The 18,883-nt window shown below is 37.7% G+C and overlaps 10 protein-coding genes and 2 non-coding genes across 12 annotated transcripts; 5 read left to right on the forward strand and 7 right to left on the reverse strand.

The window, feature by feature from the left end:
* Window positions 1-311: 311 nt before the first annotated feature.
* On the reverse strand, window positions 312-1,058 carry TPI1 (triose-phosphate isomerase TPI1; the record flags this gene model as incomplete). Its single annotated transcript, XM_033909409.1, has 1 exon — window positions 312-1,058. One exon carries the CDS (start codon window positions 1,056-1,058, stop codon window positions 312-314), a length of 747 nt encoding a protein of 248 aa, XP_033765300.1.
* Window positions 1,059-1,648: 590 nt separating this feature from the next.
* On the reverse strand, window positions 1,649-2,653 carry DET1 (acid phosphatase DET1; the record flags this gene model as incomplete). Its single annotated transcript, XM_033909410.1, has 1 exon — window positions 1,649-2,653. The coding sequence occupies one exon, from the start codon at window positions 2,651-2,653 to the stop codon at window positions 1,649-1,651; it is 1,005 nt and encodes a 334-aa protein (XP_033765301.1).
* Window positions 2,654-3,108: 455 nt separating this feature from the next.
* DBF4 (protein serine/threonine kinase activating protein DBF4) lies at window positions 3,109-5,211 on the reverse strand (the record flags this gene model as incomplete). The annotated part of the gene is made up of 1 exon (XM_033909411.1): window positions 3,109-5,211. One exon carries the CDS (start codon window positions 5,209-5,211, stop codon window positions 3,109-3,111), a length of 2,103 nt encoding a protein of 700 aa, XP_033765302.1.
* Window positions 5,212-6,031: 820 nt separating this feature from the next.
* CDC34 (SCF E2 ubiquitin-protein ligase catalytic subunit CDC34) lies at window positions 6,032-6,925 on the reverse strand (the record flags this gene model as incomplete). Its single annotated transcript, XM_033909412.1, has 1 exon — window positions 6,032-6,925. One exon carries the CDS (start codon window positions 6,923-6,925, stop codon window positions 6,032-6,034), a length of 894 nt encoding a protein of 297 aa, XP_033765303.1.
* A 1,205-nt stretch (window positions 6,926-8,130) lies between these two features.
* Window positions 8,131-9,480, forward strand: PST1 (Pst1p; the record flags this gene model as incomplete). Its single annotated transcript, XM_033909413.1, has 1 exon — window positions 8,131-9,480. The coding sequence occupies one exon, from the start codon at window positions 8,131-8,133 to the stop codon at window positions 9,478-9,480; it is 1,350 nt and encodes a 449-aa protein (XP_033765304.1).
* A 159-nt stretch (window positions 9,481-9,639) lies between these two features.
* Window positions 9,640-10,257, reverse strand: EMC10 (Emc10p; the record flags this gene model as incomplete). Its single annotated transcript, XM_033909414.1, has 1 exon — window positions 9,640-10,257. One exon carries the CDS (start codon window positions 10,255-10,257, stop codon window positions 9,640-9,642), a length of 618 nt encoding a protein of 205 aa, XP_033765305.1.
* A 284-nt stretch (window positions 10,258-10,541) lies between these two features.
* Window positions 10,542-12,209, forward strand: YOS9 (Yos9p; the record flags this gene model as incomplete). Its single annotated transcript, XM_033909415.1, has 1 exon — window positions 10,542-12,209. The coding sequence occupies one exon, from the start codon at window positions 10,542-10,544 to the stop codon at window positions 12,207-12,209; it is 1,668 nt and encodes a 555-aa protein (XP_033765306.1).
* Window positions 12,210-12,382: 173 nt separating this feature from the next.
* TGL2 (triglyceride lipase) lies at window positions 12,383-13,363 on the reverse strand (the record flags this gene model as incomplete). Its single annotated transcript, XM_033909416.1, has 1 exon — window positions 12,383-13,363. The coding sequence occupies one exon, from the start codon at window positions 13,361-13,363 to the stop codon at window positions 12,383-12,385; it is 981 nt and encodes a 326-aa protein (XP_033765307.1).
* Window positions 13,364-13,564: 201 nt separating this feature from the next.
* On the forward strand, window positions 13,565-13,636 carry SPAR_Dtrna9R. The gene has a single exon. It is a non-coding gene; the product is annotated as a tRNA-Arg (tRNA).
* A 9-nt stretch (window positions 13,637-13,645) lies between these two features.
* SPAR_Dtrna10D lies at window positions 13,646-13,717 on the forward strand. Its single transcript has one exon. It is a non-coding gene; the product is annotated as a tRNA-Asp (tRNA).
* Window positions 13,718-13,924: 207 nt separating this feature from the next.
* Window positions 13,925-14,462, reverse strand: UBC5 (E2 ubiquitin-conjugating protein UBC5; the record flags this gene model as incomplete). Its single annotated transcript, XM_033909417.1, has 2 exons — window positions 13,925-14,324; window positions 14,416-14,462. 2 exons carry the CDS (start codon window positions 14,460-14,462, stop codon window positions 13,925-13,927), a joined length of 447 nt encoding a protein of 148 aa, XP_033765308.1.
* Window positions 14,463-15,702: 1,240 nt separating this feature from the next.
* Window positions 15,703-18,756, forward strand: MAK21 (RNA-binding ribosome biosynthesis protein MAK21; the record flags this gene model as incomplete). Its single annotated transcript, XM_033909418.1, has 1 exon — window positions 15,703-18,756. The coding sequence occupies one exon, from the start codon at window positions 15,703-15,705 to the stop codon at window positions 18,754-18,756; it is 3,054 nt and encodes a 1,017-aa protein (XP_033765309.1).
* Between the last annotated feature and the right edge of the window lie 127 nt (window positions 18,757-18,883).

The raw sequence follows: 18,883 nt of genomic DNA on the forward strand, positions 1-18,883 counted from the left end.
TACACAGCTTTTGACGCGTTTCCGAGAAACCTCTATATAGATCGTATACAGCTTACATGAAACTGGAGGTTAGAAAACTCTTTCGTCAACACAGAAGTTCAACCATTGCAAGCCTTCTTTTATTCTTTCAGAAAGACTACCAATTGTCTTTATTGCATCACTTATAAATCCTACAAGAGATCTCACAAAAAATTAAAACGCTCAGAACGAAAAAAAATAGAATAAAAAAGCTTTCCGTAGTCATCAATTTATTTTACATAACACTAGATATAAAGAAAAGAAGATAATATTTTTATGTAAATATATTAAACTTAGTTTCTAGAGTTGATGATATCAACAAATTCTGGCTTCAAAGAAGCACCACCGACCAAGAAACCATCGACATCAGCCTTGTCCTTGAAGGTAACGGCGTTGCTACCGTTAGCGGAACCACCGTATAGGATTCTCAATTCGCTGGCAGCCTTGTCACCCAACTTGGAAGCCAAGAACTTTCTGATGGAAGCGTGAATGTCTTGAGCATCTTCTGGAGTAGCAGCCAAACCGCTACCAATGGCCCAGACTGGTTCGTAAGCGACAACGACGTTAGTCCAGTCCTTAACTTCTTCCAAGACAGCGTTCAATTGTCTTTCGACAACATCCAAAGTCTTACCGGCCTTCTTTTCTTCCAAAGTTTCACCGATACACAAGATGACACCGACACCTTGACCTAGAGCGAACTTAGTTTTGTCAGCAACAAACTTGTCGTCTTCGTGGAAGTAAGATCTTCTTTCAGAGTGACCCAAAATAACCCACTTAGCACCAACATCCTTGATTTGGTCAACGGAGTTTTCACCAGTGAAAGCACCAGAAGCCTTCAAGTAGGCGTTTTGAGCACCGACAGTGACTTGTGGCTTCTTAACCAAAGAGACAGAGTAGTCCAAGTAGGTAGCTGGAGGACAGATAACAACTTCGACGTTTTCTGGGATAGAAGCAGTGTTCAATCTTTCAACAATTTCCTTAATGGATTGTTTGGAACCGTTCAATTTAAAGTTACCACCGACAAAGAAAGTTCTGGCCATTTTTAGTTTATGTATGTATTTTTTGTAGTTGTATATCTAAGCAAGAAAAAGGAATAGAAACAAAAAAAGTAAAAAGAATTGGTTCATAAGTAAAAGAGAAAAATATCTACATAAGAAAGGAAACGATAAATTTAGCAGATTCATTAAGCTCCTAAATTACGTTGCCCTTTATATTCTCTGTTACAGCAGCCGAGCCAAATGTATATAGGCTCCGTTGCATTAACGTGCGTAGCAAACCACCTGTCAGTTTCAACCGAGGTGGCATCCGAGAGAATTGTGTGATTGCTTTAATTAATTTCGGAGAATCTCACATGCTACTGAAGAATAAAAACTGGATGCCGGAACAGAGGTGTCCCGGTGTAGCGTCAATAGAGGAAGCCGAAAAGTCTTAGAACGGGTAATCCACCGCACCCTGATGGTTTCCTAGGTGGCCTCTCGAAAGAAGTAAGTAGGGTGATGCCGCTGAAGTGACTGAATGTATTAAGGTCCTCACAGATGTAAATCCTGCCTAAAAGACTAATGTAGGGTTATCATAACTCAAAAAAAAAGTCTAGTTTTCTAAGTAAATTAAATATTCAAAATCTTTGATTTTATGTAGTCAGGTCTCCCTCACAATCGGTCCATTTGGGCAACACGGTCTTCAAGACGTATCTATTGATGGATTCGTCCAGTTCCATCACCATTACGCTCCCGTTGGGAACATTAGTGAACGATTCAAATTCTTCATATGTCCATCTAAACCACTTCATCAGGAAAACTCTGGAATAAATACCATGTGTAACAAGGACGACGACATCTCTGGGCCTTCTCTCTTGTCTATCATGGAAATGCCTAAATAGAGTCTCTTGAAAACTGGCAACTCTGTCATATACATCTGCCGCGCTTTCTCCATGAGGGAATCTGAAGAAGAAATGACCATAGGTAGATCTCTTCTTCATAACATCCTGCATGCTGTTGATTTTTTGGAAATTACCAAAATCTTGTTCCCTTATTCTTGGCTCATCCTTAACACGATATTGCAGATAACATTTTCCAGGCTCCCCTTCACAAATATTATCTTCATTATTTTCGTAAACGCCACCAGTATTATTAAGTCCTCTCGGCCAAAATGCGTGTTTTTGTTTACCGCAGGGGTCATACCTCATATCTTCGCAGATACGCACACCACTGTTTAATTCGTTATATTCATCGATGACGTCCAAAATACCCTTCAACGTTTCCCTCGCTCTTCTATAGGGTGATGTATAAAAAACTATATTTGTATCCTTTTCTCTACTCAGCCTGGTATAGTCCTTCAACGGTAAAGTTCTCCTGCTGCTTTCATCTTTAATATATTTCTTAGCCAAATCTTCCACCAAGTTGTGATCGTCTACGTTTAATACACGTAATAAGTCAATACCTGCTTGTCTAGCTTGAATTTGACCTGTTTTCGTCAAAGAAATCAGATGGTTAGGGATATAACCGTTAACCTCCTTGTTTTTATTTGATTCGCTTTCCCCATGCCTTATTAGTACAATTAACCTAGGCCTGGCATTCGTGAAAAAGCTCCGACTGCCGGCAACATCTTCACTAACATGGACATTCTCCTCACACATTTCTTATTCTAGTATTTCTGGGTTATTCGAATGGGATGCAGTATTATAGCTCTCATATGTCAAATCATGACTACAAGCAGCAACCAATGCAGTTGAGAAGCTGCTTTATTTTTTTTATTCCTCGCGGCCTCTGCAGGATATCGGGTAGAAATGAAAAACTATAACATTTAACCGCGGTGGGTACGGGATCATTATTTGTTTAGGACAGGCTATGACTATGAACGGTAATAATCTAGATGATAATATATATATGTATATATATATGCAATTAATAATATGTAGACGAGTAAATATGAGGGAAATCAATAGCAAGAAAGTAATAAGGGTTAATTTGAACGACAAAGTGATTCAAAAACCTTTCCTTTGATAGCTTTTTTGCTTCCAGCAACAGTGAAAGCAGACCAATACTTATTTCAATTTATCACTAAAAGTTGCTACGCTTTCTATCGTTTCCCCTATATTTGAAATCTGAGATTTTCAATTAACGAGTCAATAGCCTCAAAATTCAAATCATTTTCAGCAAAAGACAGATGTTTCTCAGAAACTATGTGTTGTTCCAAAGATTCGTATTTTACACGACAATTTTCACAGTATCCGGAATTTTTTACCGTCTCTTTCTTCACCGGCTGTGCTGTCTGTGCATTAGGATGTAAGGTGACGTTTGTGGAAGTTGTTTTCTTCGATGCTGTTGGAGATTCTGTGGTTGTCTTGATGTCATTATTAAATCTTGAGTCTGCAGATACAGATTTGATAGCAACCTTTGGGAAATTCTGGAGCCTGCTGTTAGTTTCCAGATGTATAGCATTATTTTTTCCCGTCTCTCTTGAGAGGGCTTCGTCTTTTTTCAAAGCATCAACATCAAACCTGTGCTTATCTTCTCTTGATGTTTCAGCAGCAGTTGTTATAGCGGCTGTATAATTTTTGTTATTGCCGTTTGTTTGCTTTACTCCCAACTTTCTATCAACCATTAGTCTACTTAATGACTTCATGTTCTTGCTCATGACGCTTGCTCTTGTTGGACCCAAACCATTACCAAAAGAGGTTGCTACATCATTAGACTGGTGAGCACCACTTGCTTTGATTTCAAATGGTTGACGTGATTTTGTTTTCAAAGTGCATAAATCATCCGGTACTTCCTCAGTTTCTTGTCTCGTAAAAGTGGCTAATACTGGATGGTTTAGTTTCGGTATGGTAGTCAGCTCTTTCCGCTGCGGGTACTTGTTGGATTCCTCAATTATAGATTGTTTATTTTCCTCATCTTCTTTTAACGGACGCCTTTTGGTTTCAATCTCTTTAAAAAATATACTATTTTTCTCATCGGTTTGGCCAACATGCTCATCATGAGTTTCTTGAATGGCATCGTCATCCGGCTTCTTTAATTCATTCTTCTCAAAGGTTTTTGCCTTCTCTTGCATCCATTTTTTGAAGCTCTTAGTGGAATCGTTGCATGTATGAGGTATGAATATTAGGGTTTTCGTTTGATCATTAGCTGATGATATATTCAGTAGGGTGTCAGCATGATATTGAAACAGGGCACGAAGTTGCAATGCATATTTTTTGTTTGCCTTGTCTCTCGAATATCTCTTTACCACGCGCTTATAGGAACTTTCATCATAATTTCTATCACCTATAAAAGGGCATCTGCCAAATGAACCCATTTTCAATATTGGGTAAGGTAATTCGTCCAAGTTCGTCAATTCTTGAGGTTTCCATTCTAAAGTTATTATGGGAGCCCAGGTCTGCCATAGGTCATAAAGGTATACATGAGGATATTTGAAGTAATGAATATCATCCCTCTTAGTTCTGGGGTCTCTATCCGTTGGTCCATATAATTTTTCATTGTGTAGGAGATTGGACAATGTGGGCGTAGCTAAAGAAGAAGATTTAGTCTTACTCAAATGATCCAAATCAACATCAAGATTTTTCAGAAATCTGGCAGCCTTTTCGTAACTCCAAACTTTCATATAGTTTTTTTTAGCCCTAGATAAAATGTCAGTATCTTTTAGCAAATATATATTCTCAACAGATCTTCTTGTTATAACTATTGTAACAGTAGTGTCAAAAAATTGAGTGATTTGGGCACCCAATGTAAGAAACCCTCTTTTCAACAAATCTCTGCGTTTGTCCATCTTGGACTTGTTATATGTATTCATCTCTACGTCGTCGGTAATGTCAAAGTAGATGCGAGAGTCTCTTTTCATGATCTTTTTCCAATTCGTTTGCCATTCCAGCAATTCTTTAGGTGTAACCCTTGGCTCGACATTCTTCAGACCTGTACCCTTGCTCACTTGAACAGCACCTTCAATGGATCTGGCCCTTTCTAATTTAGCCCTTTTCTTTTCATGCAAGTGCTGTTGCTGTTGGAGCTCGAGGCGCTCAAGGGATCTTTTCTTCGGGAAGGATTCAGTGGTATTGTTATTGTTGCAATTATTGTCGTTAGAAAATACATTCAAATGGCCCGCCGCCGTAGTTGATACAGCAATCCCATTATTATGTTTCAAGTTAGTGTCTGTTTCCTTTAATGGAGACCTTATTATCATTTTCGTTGGAGATACCATTCTTCTTCTTTCTGTTCTAACTATGAATCAAAAACGGAATTTCTAAATGCCTTTCAGATTCAAACCTTGAATTGTGAAGATAACTAGCCCTGCAAGCGCAATCAGATCTAAAGGAATTTACACTTGGTTGAATATAGACTATACAGCTTGATTTTTATTTTCTCCTGGCCTGAGCCACTACTATTATTATCGTTATTTCTTTATTTTTTTCTTTTTCGCAAAGATCGATTGAGACGCGTTTGCGAAAAAAAATGCCTATTTACTTTATTGCGGGTAAAATATCAAAAGAAAATTAGGCGTTAGCAAAGAACCAATGAGAAAATAAAGATAATAAGGTAATGAGGAATTAAATGCAAAGAGATATAGATATAAGCACGCACACACACACATATACATGTACATACATATGTATGGAGATATATATTCAAAAAAGTACAATAACTTAGAAACTATTAGTGGGGCGGATTCGGTTTTTTTTATTTCTTTCTTTTTAAAACTTTCTTAATATACACGTTTGTGGTTGTAAGGTGGTGTTAAGTAATGTAATAATATACACTCTTTTCCTTTCAATTCTTTCCTCCTTTCTCTCCTGCAGTATATTGCGAGAAGTAATATGAGATGATGAATTAATTTTTTCTAAATTTTTCTTAGACGTTTAGTTATTTCTTCTTCCCCCGTCAATCTTCGGTTTTCATGAGAAAAAATATAATATGAGCTTGATGGACAACGTATTACGTACGTATAAATTGATTCATGATTTTGCGTTAGAGTTTTGAATATGTTTTGTTAAATTTCGTCTTTTTTTCTTACTGTTCTGTTTTTATATTTTCTTAGAAACTCTTTCTACGTCTTCTACGTCTTCGCTTTCATCTTCAGCCTTGTGGGGTTGTTTCCTGTCCATGACGCTGTCGTTATCTATACTATCGTCGTCATCATCGTCATCATCTTCGAATTCGATTCTTTCATCATCGTCATCGTTGTCGTTATAGTTGTAAACGTCATCATCGCCGAACGGGATATGACTGTTTCCATCATCATCATCGTAGTCGTCGTCTTGTAAAATGACGGATCCGTTCTCATCGTCGTCCAAATCACTGTCATACCAAAAATTATCCGCCATATCCTTATTCGATTCTGGCTCATCTAATTTACTTTGAGATATGTACGCTGATTCAGAAGTAGGCATTATGAAACCTTTAGGGATATCTTGTTTCGATCTTTCCACCTCCATTTTGACTCTTTGCTTGTATTGTTCAGGGTTTTTTCTGTAATCAACAGCGGCATCTACATTTGCTGGAGAGTTGATGTTGGGGTCCTCTAGCAGAGATACTATAGAAATCAAAACACTTTCCACGGTCTGCACAGGAGACCACGTTTCAGCATCAGGTTCGTCGGTCATAGGATCCCCACTTTGATGTAAAATGGAAATACAAAGCCTGCCATCCCTGTAAACGTTTGGATGGTAGATAGCCGGCGTAAATCGAAACTGTGGTGGGGAAAAGGGAAAATCTTCCGGAAATCTCATTTGAGCTTTGAAAAACCCTCCATGGTAAATGGAGTCCTCATTTAGTACCATAACACCTATATTCCAAGTGAAAATATTTGAATCATCCTCTAGTTCTATATGAAATGAGGGAATAGCCTTCTTAGGATCGGTAAGTTCTCTATATTGCCGTAACAGTAAACTGGAAGCGGTGCTTTTGCGACTACTCATATTTACGTTGTATTGTTCTATTTTCCTTGTTTGGTGTACTAACAAATAACAGTCGCTATAAGCCCTAAATAGTGAAGGGATAGGATTTCAGCGGCGGAGAGTATGAAGGAGTACTATTCGATAAAATAATAAACGCAAAGCTCTTATTTGTTTGTAATAGCAAGCTTTTGTTATCCTTCCTAACTTTAAGTTTCTGCTCTTGTTCTTTACAGATTCAAGAGGAAACCAAAAAAAATCAAAGAAAAAGAATCGAATTTTTCCCAAAATGAAAGTCTAACGAAAAAAAAGAGGAGATAGAAAATCCGAAGAACCCCAAGGGACGGACAAACACAAGACGGTACTGCACGTGGATAGTTCTTTTAAGAGCAGGTTGTGATAATGAACATATACAAACCATTACTAAGAGCGTTTTATAAAAACTTTCAAGGATAGGGTGACATATAGTACTCCCTGCTCTAACGCACATAACATATACGCTATCATAATCATGCTATTGCCACATCAAATCTCTTCTGGAGTGATCGCATTAGTAATTGCCCGCTTTTCTTTTTTCTTCCGCGGATGGGCCCCATAAATAAAAAAAACGGAAAGCGTATAAATAAAAAGGGTGGGCGGATTCCTATTATCTGGAGACCGGGTCACTTTTCACGTGATATACACGTGCCGGCTGGGCGGCTATTTTTTTTTTTCATTTCAAATATTTTGAGTCGTTTAAAAAAGCACTCCCTTGACCCGCCAACCCATTTTTGTTTTCTCTTTACGGCAAAGGCTTTTTAAATTAAGGACCGCATTTCCGTATCCCTGAGGGAAAAAAACCAAAGAAACCAAAAAAAGACCACAAAGCTGGGATATCTCAATTAGTAGAGGGCTTTTTTAGTTGTAATGGTGTTACTATTCTCTAAAAATAGCGTAGGCACACTGCCCTGATTCGGACTTTGATCAGAGTTTATTACTACAAAGAGTAATGTTGAATGATTAGGCTGGGTTTTCATGGCATTAACTCTAACTAATATCATTCACAACCGCTCAAGGATCCTTACGAGCAAACGCATACTTGTTCCTCACTTAAACATATAAATAGCACACATATTCTTCATTATTCATCTCTTGCTCTATATAGGTGAAATATAAGTTCACAGTACATCACACTGCAGTACACCTAATCCAAGAAAGGGAAGGAAAAAAAAGTTCGCTATAAATAGATCATGCAACTACATTCACTTATCGCTTCAACCGCATTCTTAATAACGTCAGCTCTAGCTGCTACTTCTTCTTCTTCCAGCATACCCTCTTCCTGTACTATAAGCTCGCACGCTACGGCTACGGCTCAGAGTGACTTAGATAAATATAGCCGCTGTGACACATTGGTGGGGAACCTAACTGTCGGTGGTGGTTTAAAGACTGGTGCTTTGGCTAACGTTAAAGAAATTAAAGGTTCTCTAACAATATTCAATGCTACAAACCTAACCTCGTTCGCTGCTGATTCCTTGGAGTCTATCACAGATTCTTTGAATTTGCAAAGCTTGACAATCCTGACTTCCGCATCATTCGGGTCTTTACAAAACGTTAATAGTATAAATCTGATTACTCTACCCGCAATCTCTGCTTTCACTTCTAATATCAAATCTGCTAACAACATTTATATTTCCGACACTTCGCTGCAATCCGTTGATGGCTTTTCTGCCTTAAAAAAAGTTAACGTGTTCAACGTCAATAACAACAAGAAATTAACCTCGATCAAATCTCCCCTTGAAACAGTCAGCGACTCTTTACAATTTTCGTTCAATGGTAACCAGACTAAAATCACTTTCGATGACTTGGTTTGGGCAAATAATATTAGTTTAACCGACGTTCATTCTGTTTCCTTTGCCAGCTTACAAAAGATTAACTCCTCATTGGGTTTCATCAACAATTCCATCTCTAGTTTGAATTTCACTAAGCTAAGCACGATCGGCCAAACCTTCAGTATTGTTTCCAATGATTACTTGAAGAACTTGTCGTTTTCTAACTTGTCAACCATAGGTGGTGCCCTTGTTGTTGCTAATAACACTGGTTTACAAAAAATTGGTGGCCTCGACAACCTAACAACCATTGGCGGTACCTTGGAAGTTGTCGGTAATTTCACCGTCTTGAACCTAAACTCTTTGAAGTCTGTTAAGGGTGGAGCAGATGTCGAATCAAAGTCAAACAATTTCTCCTGTAATGCTTTGAAAGCTTTGCAAAAGAAGGGGGGTATTAAAGGTGAATCTTTTGTTTGCAAAAATGGTGCAACGTCAACATCTGTTAAATTATCATCCACCTCCAAACCCCAATCAAGTAAAACTACTTCCAAAGCTTCCAAGTCATCTTCTAAGGCTGAAGAAAAAAAGCTAACTTCTGGCAATATCAAGGCTGCTGCTTCTGCCTCTAGTGTTTCTAGCTCCAGCGCTTCTAGCTCTAGCGCTTCCAGCTCTAGTTCTAAGAGTTCCAAAGGCAATGCCGCTATCATGGCACCAGTCGGTCAAACAACCACTTTGATTGGTCTTTTGACGGCAATGATCATGTCCCTAATGTGATAGAAAGAGGAAGAAATCTTTACATTTGATAACTAGTAATTGCCATTTACGACATGTGGATTACTAAAACCTTTATATAACAATTTTATGTATTCAAATATTTTCGGGAAGGAGATAAAAATAACCCCTTTAAACTTAAGAATCTCACAATACTCTTGTTTACTCAGTCTTTTGGCCAGCTCCAGCATCTTGTTGTTGTTGCTTCTTCACGGACCCCGCAACAAAGTTGTAAATCAGTAGGCCCAGAAGTAGCATTTTCCAGTTCTTTTGGAACCAAGAGACCTCCTTGACCTCTTCATCTTCTTGAAATTGTGCAGTACTTCCATCGTTATTCTTACTAGCTTTTTTGTCAGCGTAGGTCTTTGTTTTTTTCTTTAATTTAGTCACTGGTGCGGTTGGACCTGTTTCTGGATATCTTACTGTAGGAACAATAGCATCGTTAGTCTCATTGTATGATAACGACACCTGCTTGACCTCATTGTCTTCATCTACATCCACAATTAAATCGTATCTTAATGGTGTCCTCAGCTTCATGTAGCTGAAACATGGCATATCCAATTTACCTTCAATCTGGGCATTCAAACAGTATTGCCCAGAAACTTCAACATTCTGTACATCAATAGTTGTTACTGTAACATTCCCATCAGATGTACTGTCAATCTCAAATGTTCCTAGGGGAGTAGCGTCTTTCGCATCCTCTGAATAGCTTAATTGTAAAATATCAGCACCGAAGACCATGCTGGCCAACGAAATCACACGCAACAGCCGCATCAACATTTCTTATTCAACGAGATACCTATAGTTCTTATGGGACAGTGTTGAACGGTACAGCCTTATTCTTCTGCTGGAAAGCGTCCTTTATATATTTCGAATTATTTCTATATTTGGTTGGGTTTTTAAGTTGCCATACAATTATTATGGTTAGGGACCCAGCGCACGTATGCAAAAAATACAGCCGAAATCTCAGGTGAAAATATAATCTCATAAATGAAAAGCAAATTTCCCTAAATAACCGATAGTTCTTCACATATATCACTATCACCGCTTTCTTCTCCGTTACGATGCAAGCTAAAATTATATATGCTCTGAGCGCAATTTCTACGCTGATACCATTAGGATCATCACTATTAGCACCTATAGAGGACCCCATAGTGTCAAACAAATACCTCATATCCTACATCGATGAGGGCAACTGGAGTGATAGAATATTAAAAAATCAGTCTGCCATGAACTCAGGGTATATCGTAAATATGGGTGGCGATCTCGAATGCTTTATTCAAAATGCAAGTACTCAATTGAACGATGTATTGGAAAACTCAGATGAGTATAGCAATAGTGAAAAGGCAGCATTACTAACCAATACCCTGAATCAAGGCGTTACAACGATTTTTGATAAACTAAATGAACGATGCATCTTCTACCAGGCTGGATTTTGGATTTATAAGTACTGTCCTGGCATAGAATTTGTTCAGTTTCATGGTAAAGTAAATACACAAACTGGTGAAATCGTCAATCGAGATGAATCTTTGGTTTACCGGCTGGGAAAACCAAAGGCAAAATTAGACGAGAGAGAATTCGAATTACTTTATGACGATGTGGGATATTACATTAGTGAAATTATAGGCTCAGGTGATACTTGCGATGTGACCGGGACTGAAAGAATGGTTGAAATACAATATGTCTGTGGTGGCTCAAACTCTGGACCAGCAACCATCCAATGGGTGAGGGAAACAAAAATTTGTGTTTATGAAGCCCAAGTTACCATACCTGAATTGTGCAATTTAGAATTATTAGCTAAAAATGAAGACCAAAAAAATGCCTCACCTATACTTTGTAGGACGCCCGACAAATCAAAAATTGACAGTAACTCTATCGATTTAATCACTGAATATGAGCCGATTTTTTTAGGCTCTGGAGTATACTTTCTAAGGCCCTTTAATACTGATGAGAGAGTCAAATTAATGGTTACTGATAATGCGATGTCTAATTGGGATGTAATTACCGACACGTATTACCAGAAATTTGGAAATGCCATAAACAAAATGCTTAGCTTGAGATTAGTATCGTTACCTAATGGACATATTCTCCAGCCTGGTGATTCATGTGTTTGGTTGGCGGAAGTGGTTGATATCAAAGACCAATTGCAAACCATTTTATCGTTGAACATACTTAATTCACAAAGGGCAGAGATATTTTTTAACAAGACATTTACGTTCAATGAAGATAACGGAAACTTTATATCATACAAGATTGGGGATCCTGACCTGTCAACTGAACTTAGCCAAATAACCCGCTCAAGTAAAGGAGACACAAAAACAGAAAACACTCAGTCTGAAGAACTCTCAATTAGTCCCGATAGCGAGCTGCTCTTAAGGCTTTCAAAGGAAATAACGGAAGTGAAGGAACTATTAAACGAAATCGTAAGTCCACATGAAATGGAAGTGATATTTGAAAACATGAGAAATCAACCGAATAATGATTTTGAACTGGCACTGATGAACGGATTGAAACCCTTATTAAATGTTGGAAGTGATGAGAACATAAATGGGGAGAGAGACCATGCAGGAATTAATGACGATGAAAGTACCAAAAATGGCGGCAAGAAGAAAGAAACTGCTACCGATCCAAGTAGAGATATTACAGAAGCTGATCCTGAAACGATGGAGAATACTAAACCGGAGGTAACAGACGTTACGTCTGATGTTTCCATCAACCATGATGAGCTTTAAGCAAGTAAAAATAAATTTTTTTAAATATTTCTTCTTTTTTTACTTTTGCCTTTTACGTACCCAATAAATATTGATATAATTCTGATCGTTTTTCACCCAACGTCAGTAAATTTGAGATCAAAACATAAAAAAAGGAGAGATATTCTGTACAGTTCTTACAAATGAAACGGCTCTTAAAATCCCTTCCGTGCCAAGTCATCCGTTATCTTCAAATAAAAGTTCAAGATGTCAACCTTCTCTCCGACGGTAGTTGTGTGAAAATATTTACTCCAATCATCCTGCAACTTATTCTTCCAATTGATCACGTCCAGATGATCCATATCTTTTAAAGTACCCCTGTACTCACCCCATTTACTGCTATTTATAGTTACCAGGCCGTCGTTGGGGCAACCTTTAGATCTCTCATAGACAATTTTCCAAGGTGTGCAAAAGACATTGTACCACTTAGGCACAAAGGAGCAACCGTATGAAAAATAGGAAACCTTTGGACTATTTGGCGTAACCAAATTGAAGTATTTCATATACGTCGTGGTGAGTTGGTAAAAACATATTGGCAATATCTTTTGACTCACTCTCAAGGCGTTTAAATTTTCAAAAAGGTCGACAACATAATCAGCCATCTCTGACCCTCTATGTGGAGTCGAAATAGTGGTTAGGCTCAATATATCGTAATTCCTATTTTTGATATTGGAGATTAGATATCGGCAATCTAGTCCACCCATTGAATGTGCGATTAGATTTAACGAATGCCTCTTATCCTTTGATTCGATTTTCTTTACTTCTTTCTGTAACTGAGCATCCAAGGCCATTGCTCTTTCTTCGATACTACCGAAACCTGGTACTTTAGTAGTGATCACAGTACATCCCTTTGACTGGAGAAACTTTTTGACACCAATCCAATATTCAATCTCTAATAAATTTGTGTATTTATTATCACTTTCATCTTCGTCATCCTGCATGAAATTTTCTGCCATGTTATGTACTATTGAATTGGAAACTAAATTTGTTAGGTGGAATACAGAAGGGATCAGAATTAACTTGTCAAATCCTGATAAACCATGGCAAAAGACAATAGGATTTTTTGGGGGTTTGTATGAATTAGGAACTTTTACAGAGTCTATTATTATATCATTAGCTTTATCATCATTTTTCATTTTTTACACCTGTTCAGAACCGAGCACCTCTTTCCAGCTTTGTTACTACACACTTTGCCCTCTATGTTCTCCTGGCATTAATTTTTCAAGGTAGTTACATGTTTAGGCTTACTATGAGAAAATATTAAATACAAAAAATTGAAAAGTAATGCATAACAGGAACTTAATTAGGTATGTTGCAGTCACCATCAACAAATAGTAGCTCGCGTGGCGTAATGGCAACGCGTCTGACTTCTAATCAGAAGATTATGGGTTCGACCCCCATCGTGAGTGCTTTGTTCTTCCGTGATAGTTTAATGGTCAGAATGGGCGCTTGTCGCGTGCCAGATCGGGGTTCAATTCCCCGTCGCGGAGATTATTTTTATTAATATTAACTCGTACAGGAGAAAGGAGGCGATGGACACCAAGCTTTATGATAGGAATCGATCAAACTCGTGTCGATATACGTATACAAATTTGCATATTTGCATATGTAAAGAATATATAATATATTGGTGTGGTGTGTGTGCGTGCGCGTTAAGGAAGGCAAGCCTACAGAATTGATCGGTTAGAACAAATTAATTAAACAGCATATTTCTTGGTCCACTCCTTAGCGGTGGCTTCATACTTGGCCTTATCTGTCTTGTATATTTGAGCAATCTCGGGGACCAGGGGATCATCGGGGTTAGCATCTGTTAGAAGAGAGCAAATAGACAACAGAACTTTTGAAAGAGTTAGCGCTGGTGACCACTGGTCCTTTAAAATATCCAAGCAGATATTTCCACTCGAATTAATATTCGGATGATAAATCTTGGTGGTAAAGTTCACCTTTGGTGGCTTGAACGGATAATCAGTAGGAAAGTGAATAGACAAAAAGAAAACGCCACCGGCGTAAGGTGAGTCTGAGGGACCCATTATAGAGGCTTGCCAGTGGTACAGGTCATCCCCTACAGGGCCTGCTGAACATGAAGCAGGAGGATCTCTTCCGGGATAAAGTTCAAAAAGAAGCTCATGTTAGTAACTCTTTTTTCTTTTCAGATCAAGAAAAAAATTAGTTAATTTCTTTGACATACCTCCCTAAATCACTTAATTCTTTGGCAATACGCTTGGAAGAAGACATTAGGTTTGATTTTAATTTTTTAGATGTTGAGTAGAAAAATTACTTTCCAAGATGATCGTTAAAGTGTAGTCCTAACGTGAGAAAATAGAACTACCACCATTTGTTGAAATCTGGGGCCTGACTAATTTTTATAGTTTTGGGTCGGCCATCTTTGGGACAAATGAGTAAAGGCGGCAGCCGCTTTGTTACCCGCCCGCAGTGGCGACTACTGAAGCAATACCTCCATAATAGTCATGCTTCAAAAGCGCTTGATACGGGAGTTTAAGCTGTACTAGTACTAATGGTCCAACCAAGGTCTGTAATCAAGTCACGCGCAATACAAGAGAGAGAGTTTTAAGAGTCCGATGAATTTTATCAAGGTGAGCAAGCAAATGTATTGCTTCTCATGGAAAACGATTAACAAAAACCTGCCATTACAGCCCACCAATCCTTTAAGACCTTTTGTATAAGTTAATCAAGACATATTTCTAAATGTGTCTCAAAAAAAAACGTCTTTAGTGTGTTTTTCCATTTGGTTCCTGTAGATTATTCGTCTACAACAAAAGCGTTATAATAATTTTGACTACATATAGCAGCAAATTCTCTCGTAAATCACACTGTTGAACAACTTGTTCTAAGGCTGGAACATCAATAAGAAAGTATTATTCCTGAGAATTATGTGGGTAATTAGATAATTGTTGGGATTCCATTGTTACTAAAGGCTATAATATTAGGTATATAGAATATACTAGAAGTTCTCCTCGAGGATATAGGAATCCACAAAAGGGAATCGATAGTTCTACATAGTGTTATTATTTTATCTTCTTTCTTTTTATATGTTGTCATTCATTATCCTATTACATTATCAATCCTTGCATTTCAGCTTCCATTAGATTGGATGACTGTTTCTCAATCTTTATGTCATCCTCTTGCACCGCATATTATAATATACTATTAAATAGATGATATTAGAATTTCATTCCAACAATTCCAAAATTACTTGGACATGTACTGATCTAAAATAAATAACCGCCGAGGATGTTACTGCGTTTATTTGTCTTGAACAATGTTACCCGCTGAAGAATGAAAAATTTTTCTTTTGGCGATGAGGTAAAAAATTATCAGAGATGCCAAAGTAATGGAGTTGTGAACTAGAAAGTGTTATGTTATAAACATTGCAATCGGAATTTTATAATTAGATCAATTTTCGTAGAGACTAAACCGCTCCAGTGTCTTTTATTGGTAGAATAATCGAGAAATAATGGGTGAAAACAACGACAATAAGCTGGATTTGTCTTCACTAAGAAATAAGATTTCTTCAAAATTACGAGACAATAGCAGTATAAAGGCGAAGAAAGTTCAAAAAGGCAAGGAGGTGAAGGCCAGTACTGATGCGAAGAAAGTAGACGAGGATATACGTCGCGAGGCATTAGCCTTGGGTGCAAGCGAAGAAGATCTAGAATTAATTCAAGGATTAAGTGATGATGATGATGACGCTAAGAGCGAACAGGAATTTGATGCCACCGCTGATGAGGACGCTGACGACAAAGGATTCAAGAATGATCTTCAAAATTTCATGAAGAATGTAGGATTTGACAAGCACAAATTCGAAGATGTAGACGATGATGATGTAGAAGAGGAATCCTCTAGCTCCAAGGAATCTAAAAAATCCGCACAACCAAGCCCTGTAACAACGACAATAGAGAAACCTATTCAAGAGTCAACCGATAATGGTATGAAACAAGAAGGAAACAAGGTGGAAGAAACTAACCTTAGTTCAGACCAAGAGCCAGAAACAGAATCAGCAGAAAAAGAAAAGGAAGAGAAGAAAGATGGCGGTTTAATCACGCAAACAACAATCATCTCATCTGATAAACTTATTATTCCTTACGACAAACCATGGTATGAAATTCCGTTGGATTCTCAAGTTGGACAAAACGATGATCTTGAAGAATTATCCAAAGAACAAATTGAGAAACTTTTTGAAAGAGGTAAACAAACATTGGAAGCTGACAACCAAACTTACTACGAAGAGTTTACAAAGGACTCATCACAGGCAAAATTCATGTCCCAAATTCTATCAGACGGTACCCTTAACGATAAGATATCTGCCGTAACTTTACTGATTCAAGATTCGCCATTGCATAACACTAAGTCTTTAGAAACTTTGGTTTCCTATTGTGGTAAGAAATCGAGAAACTCCGCTTTGCAAAGTTTAAATGCCTTGAAGGATTTATTCTTGAATGGTCTTTTGCCCAACAGGAAGCTGAGATATTTCAAAAATCAACCCGGCCTATCAATGATGCTAAATAAGAAAACTCTTGCCATTTTCTATTTCGAAGATTATTTGAAGAAACTATTCTTTCGTGTTTTAGAAGTCTTGGAAGTGCTCTCCCACGATCCAATTATTCACGTTAGACTACAAGTACTAAATCATGTATTTGATTTATTGACCAATCAACCCGAACAAGAATTCAATTTACTGAGATTAGGTGTCAACAAAATTGGTGATATTGACTCCAAAGTTTCTTCAAAGGCTTCATATTTACTACTAAAGTTAGAACAAGCCCATCCAAATATGAAATCCATCGTCATCGATGCTATTGTTGATATCGCATTGAGACCAAATGCCGACTATCACACCACCTACTATTCTGTTATTACTTTAAACCAAACCATCTTAAAAAGATCAGAAGATTCAGTTGCTAATAAGTTGGTAAAAACATACTTCACTTTATTTGAGAAATTCTTGATTAATACTGATAAGGATAATACTAATGGCGTTGCCAAGAGTAACTCAAAATCATATGAGGAGAAAAGAAAGAAGAACTTTAAAAAGGGTAAACACGGTGGTAAATCTGTGAGAAACGAAAAAACGGAAAGTGAAGTTTTAGACGAAAAAAACTCAAAATTATTCAGTGCTTTATTAACAGGTATCAATCGTGCATTCCCATTTGCTCAAATTCCAGCCTCAGTTTATGAAGTACACATGGAAACCCTTTTCAAAATCACACACTCCTCAAACTTTAACACCTCAATTCAAGCGTTAGTTTTGATTAATCAAGTCACTGTCAAAGCGAAGTTGAACGGCGACCGATATTATAGAACATTATACGAAAGTTTGTTTGACCCCAGGCTGGTGAATTCCTCCAAGCAGGGTATTTATTTGAATTTACTTTACAAATCATTAAAACAAGATGCACTAAATGTAGAGCGAGTAGAAGCTTTTGTCAAGAGAATTCTTCAAGTTTGTTCTCATTGGCTGAACGTTGGTACAATTACCGGTTTCTTTTTCTTATTAATCCAATTAGCTAAAACAGTACCACAAATCAAAAACCTTTTAACTAATACACCAGTTGACTATGAGTATGAATCCGATGCAGAAGAGGAACAAAATGGTAAGGACATAAAAAGAAAGGAATATGATGGTCGTAAGCGTGATCCGAAATTCGCCAACGCAGAAAAGTCTTCATTATGGGAAATTAATAGCTTCATCAATCATTTCCACCCTACAGTGCAAACATACGCGAACGCCTATGTAACAGGAGAAACAGAGCAAATAGCTAAACCAGACTTGGGTCTATTTACCCTATCACACTTCCTGGACAGATTTGTCTATAGAAGTGCCAAGCAAACCAATGCCACAAGAGGTACATCTATTATGCAACCTTTATTCAGTGGTTCACGAGTTAACGACTCTGTTTTAGTCAAGGCATCTGATGTTTTGCACGATCAAGGTCCCGTAAATACTGAAGACTGGCTGACTAAAAAGGTCGAAGATATCAAACCTGAGGATAAATTCTTTTATCAATATTTCACCATCAAGAAAACTGCTGATAGAAAAGGAAAGAAATCTAGTAGGGGATCTAATTTTGATACTGATGATGAAATGGATGAAGACGAAATTTGGAACGCTCTGGTTAAATCTAGACCCGATGTAGAAGATGACAGTGACGACAGTGAACTTGACTTCGGTGAAGATGATTTCAGCGAATCAAGCGGTGAAGATGAAGCTAAGCTGGACGCAATTGACGATGAAGATGTTAAAAGTGAAGGCAGCCAAGAAAGTGATCAAGAAGAAGGCCTCGATGAGGATATTTTCTACAGTTTCGATGGGGAACAAGACGGTGGAGAGAAGAAACGTTCTTTCCCTGAAAGTAGTGAGGAAGACGAGAACAACGAAGAAGAAGAAGAAGATACAGAGGCCGCCGCAAAAAGGGCAAAGAAAAAGCAAAGGAAGAATATGCTCAAAAGTCTACCGGTATTTGCATCCGCAGACGATTATGCTCAATATTTAGATCAAGACTCAGACTAAAAAGTTATAATATATCAACAAGACACTGCGGTGTTGTAAATTAAATAAGGAACACAGATTTTTGTACAATAAAAATGGTTCAATTCGAAATCTTAAAGCGAGATACGATGCATATCAGAATTTTGTC

Source organism: Saccharomyces paradoxus, chromosome IV, assembly GCF_002079055.1.
Source record: "Saccharomyces paradoxus chromosome IV, complete sequence".
Taxonomy (NCBI): domain Eukaryota; kingdom Fungi; phylum Ascomycota; class Saccharomycetes; order Saccharomycetales; family Saccharomycetaceae; genus Saccharomyces; species Saccharomyces paradoxus.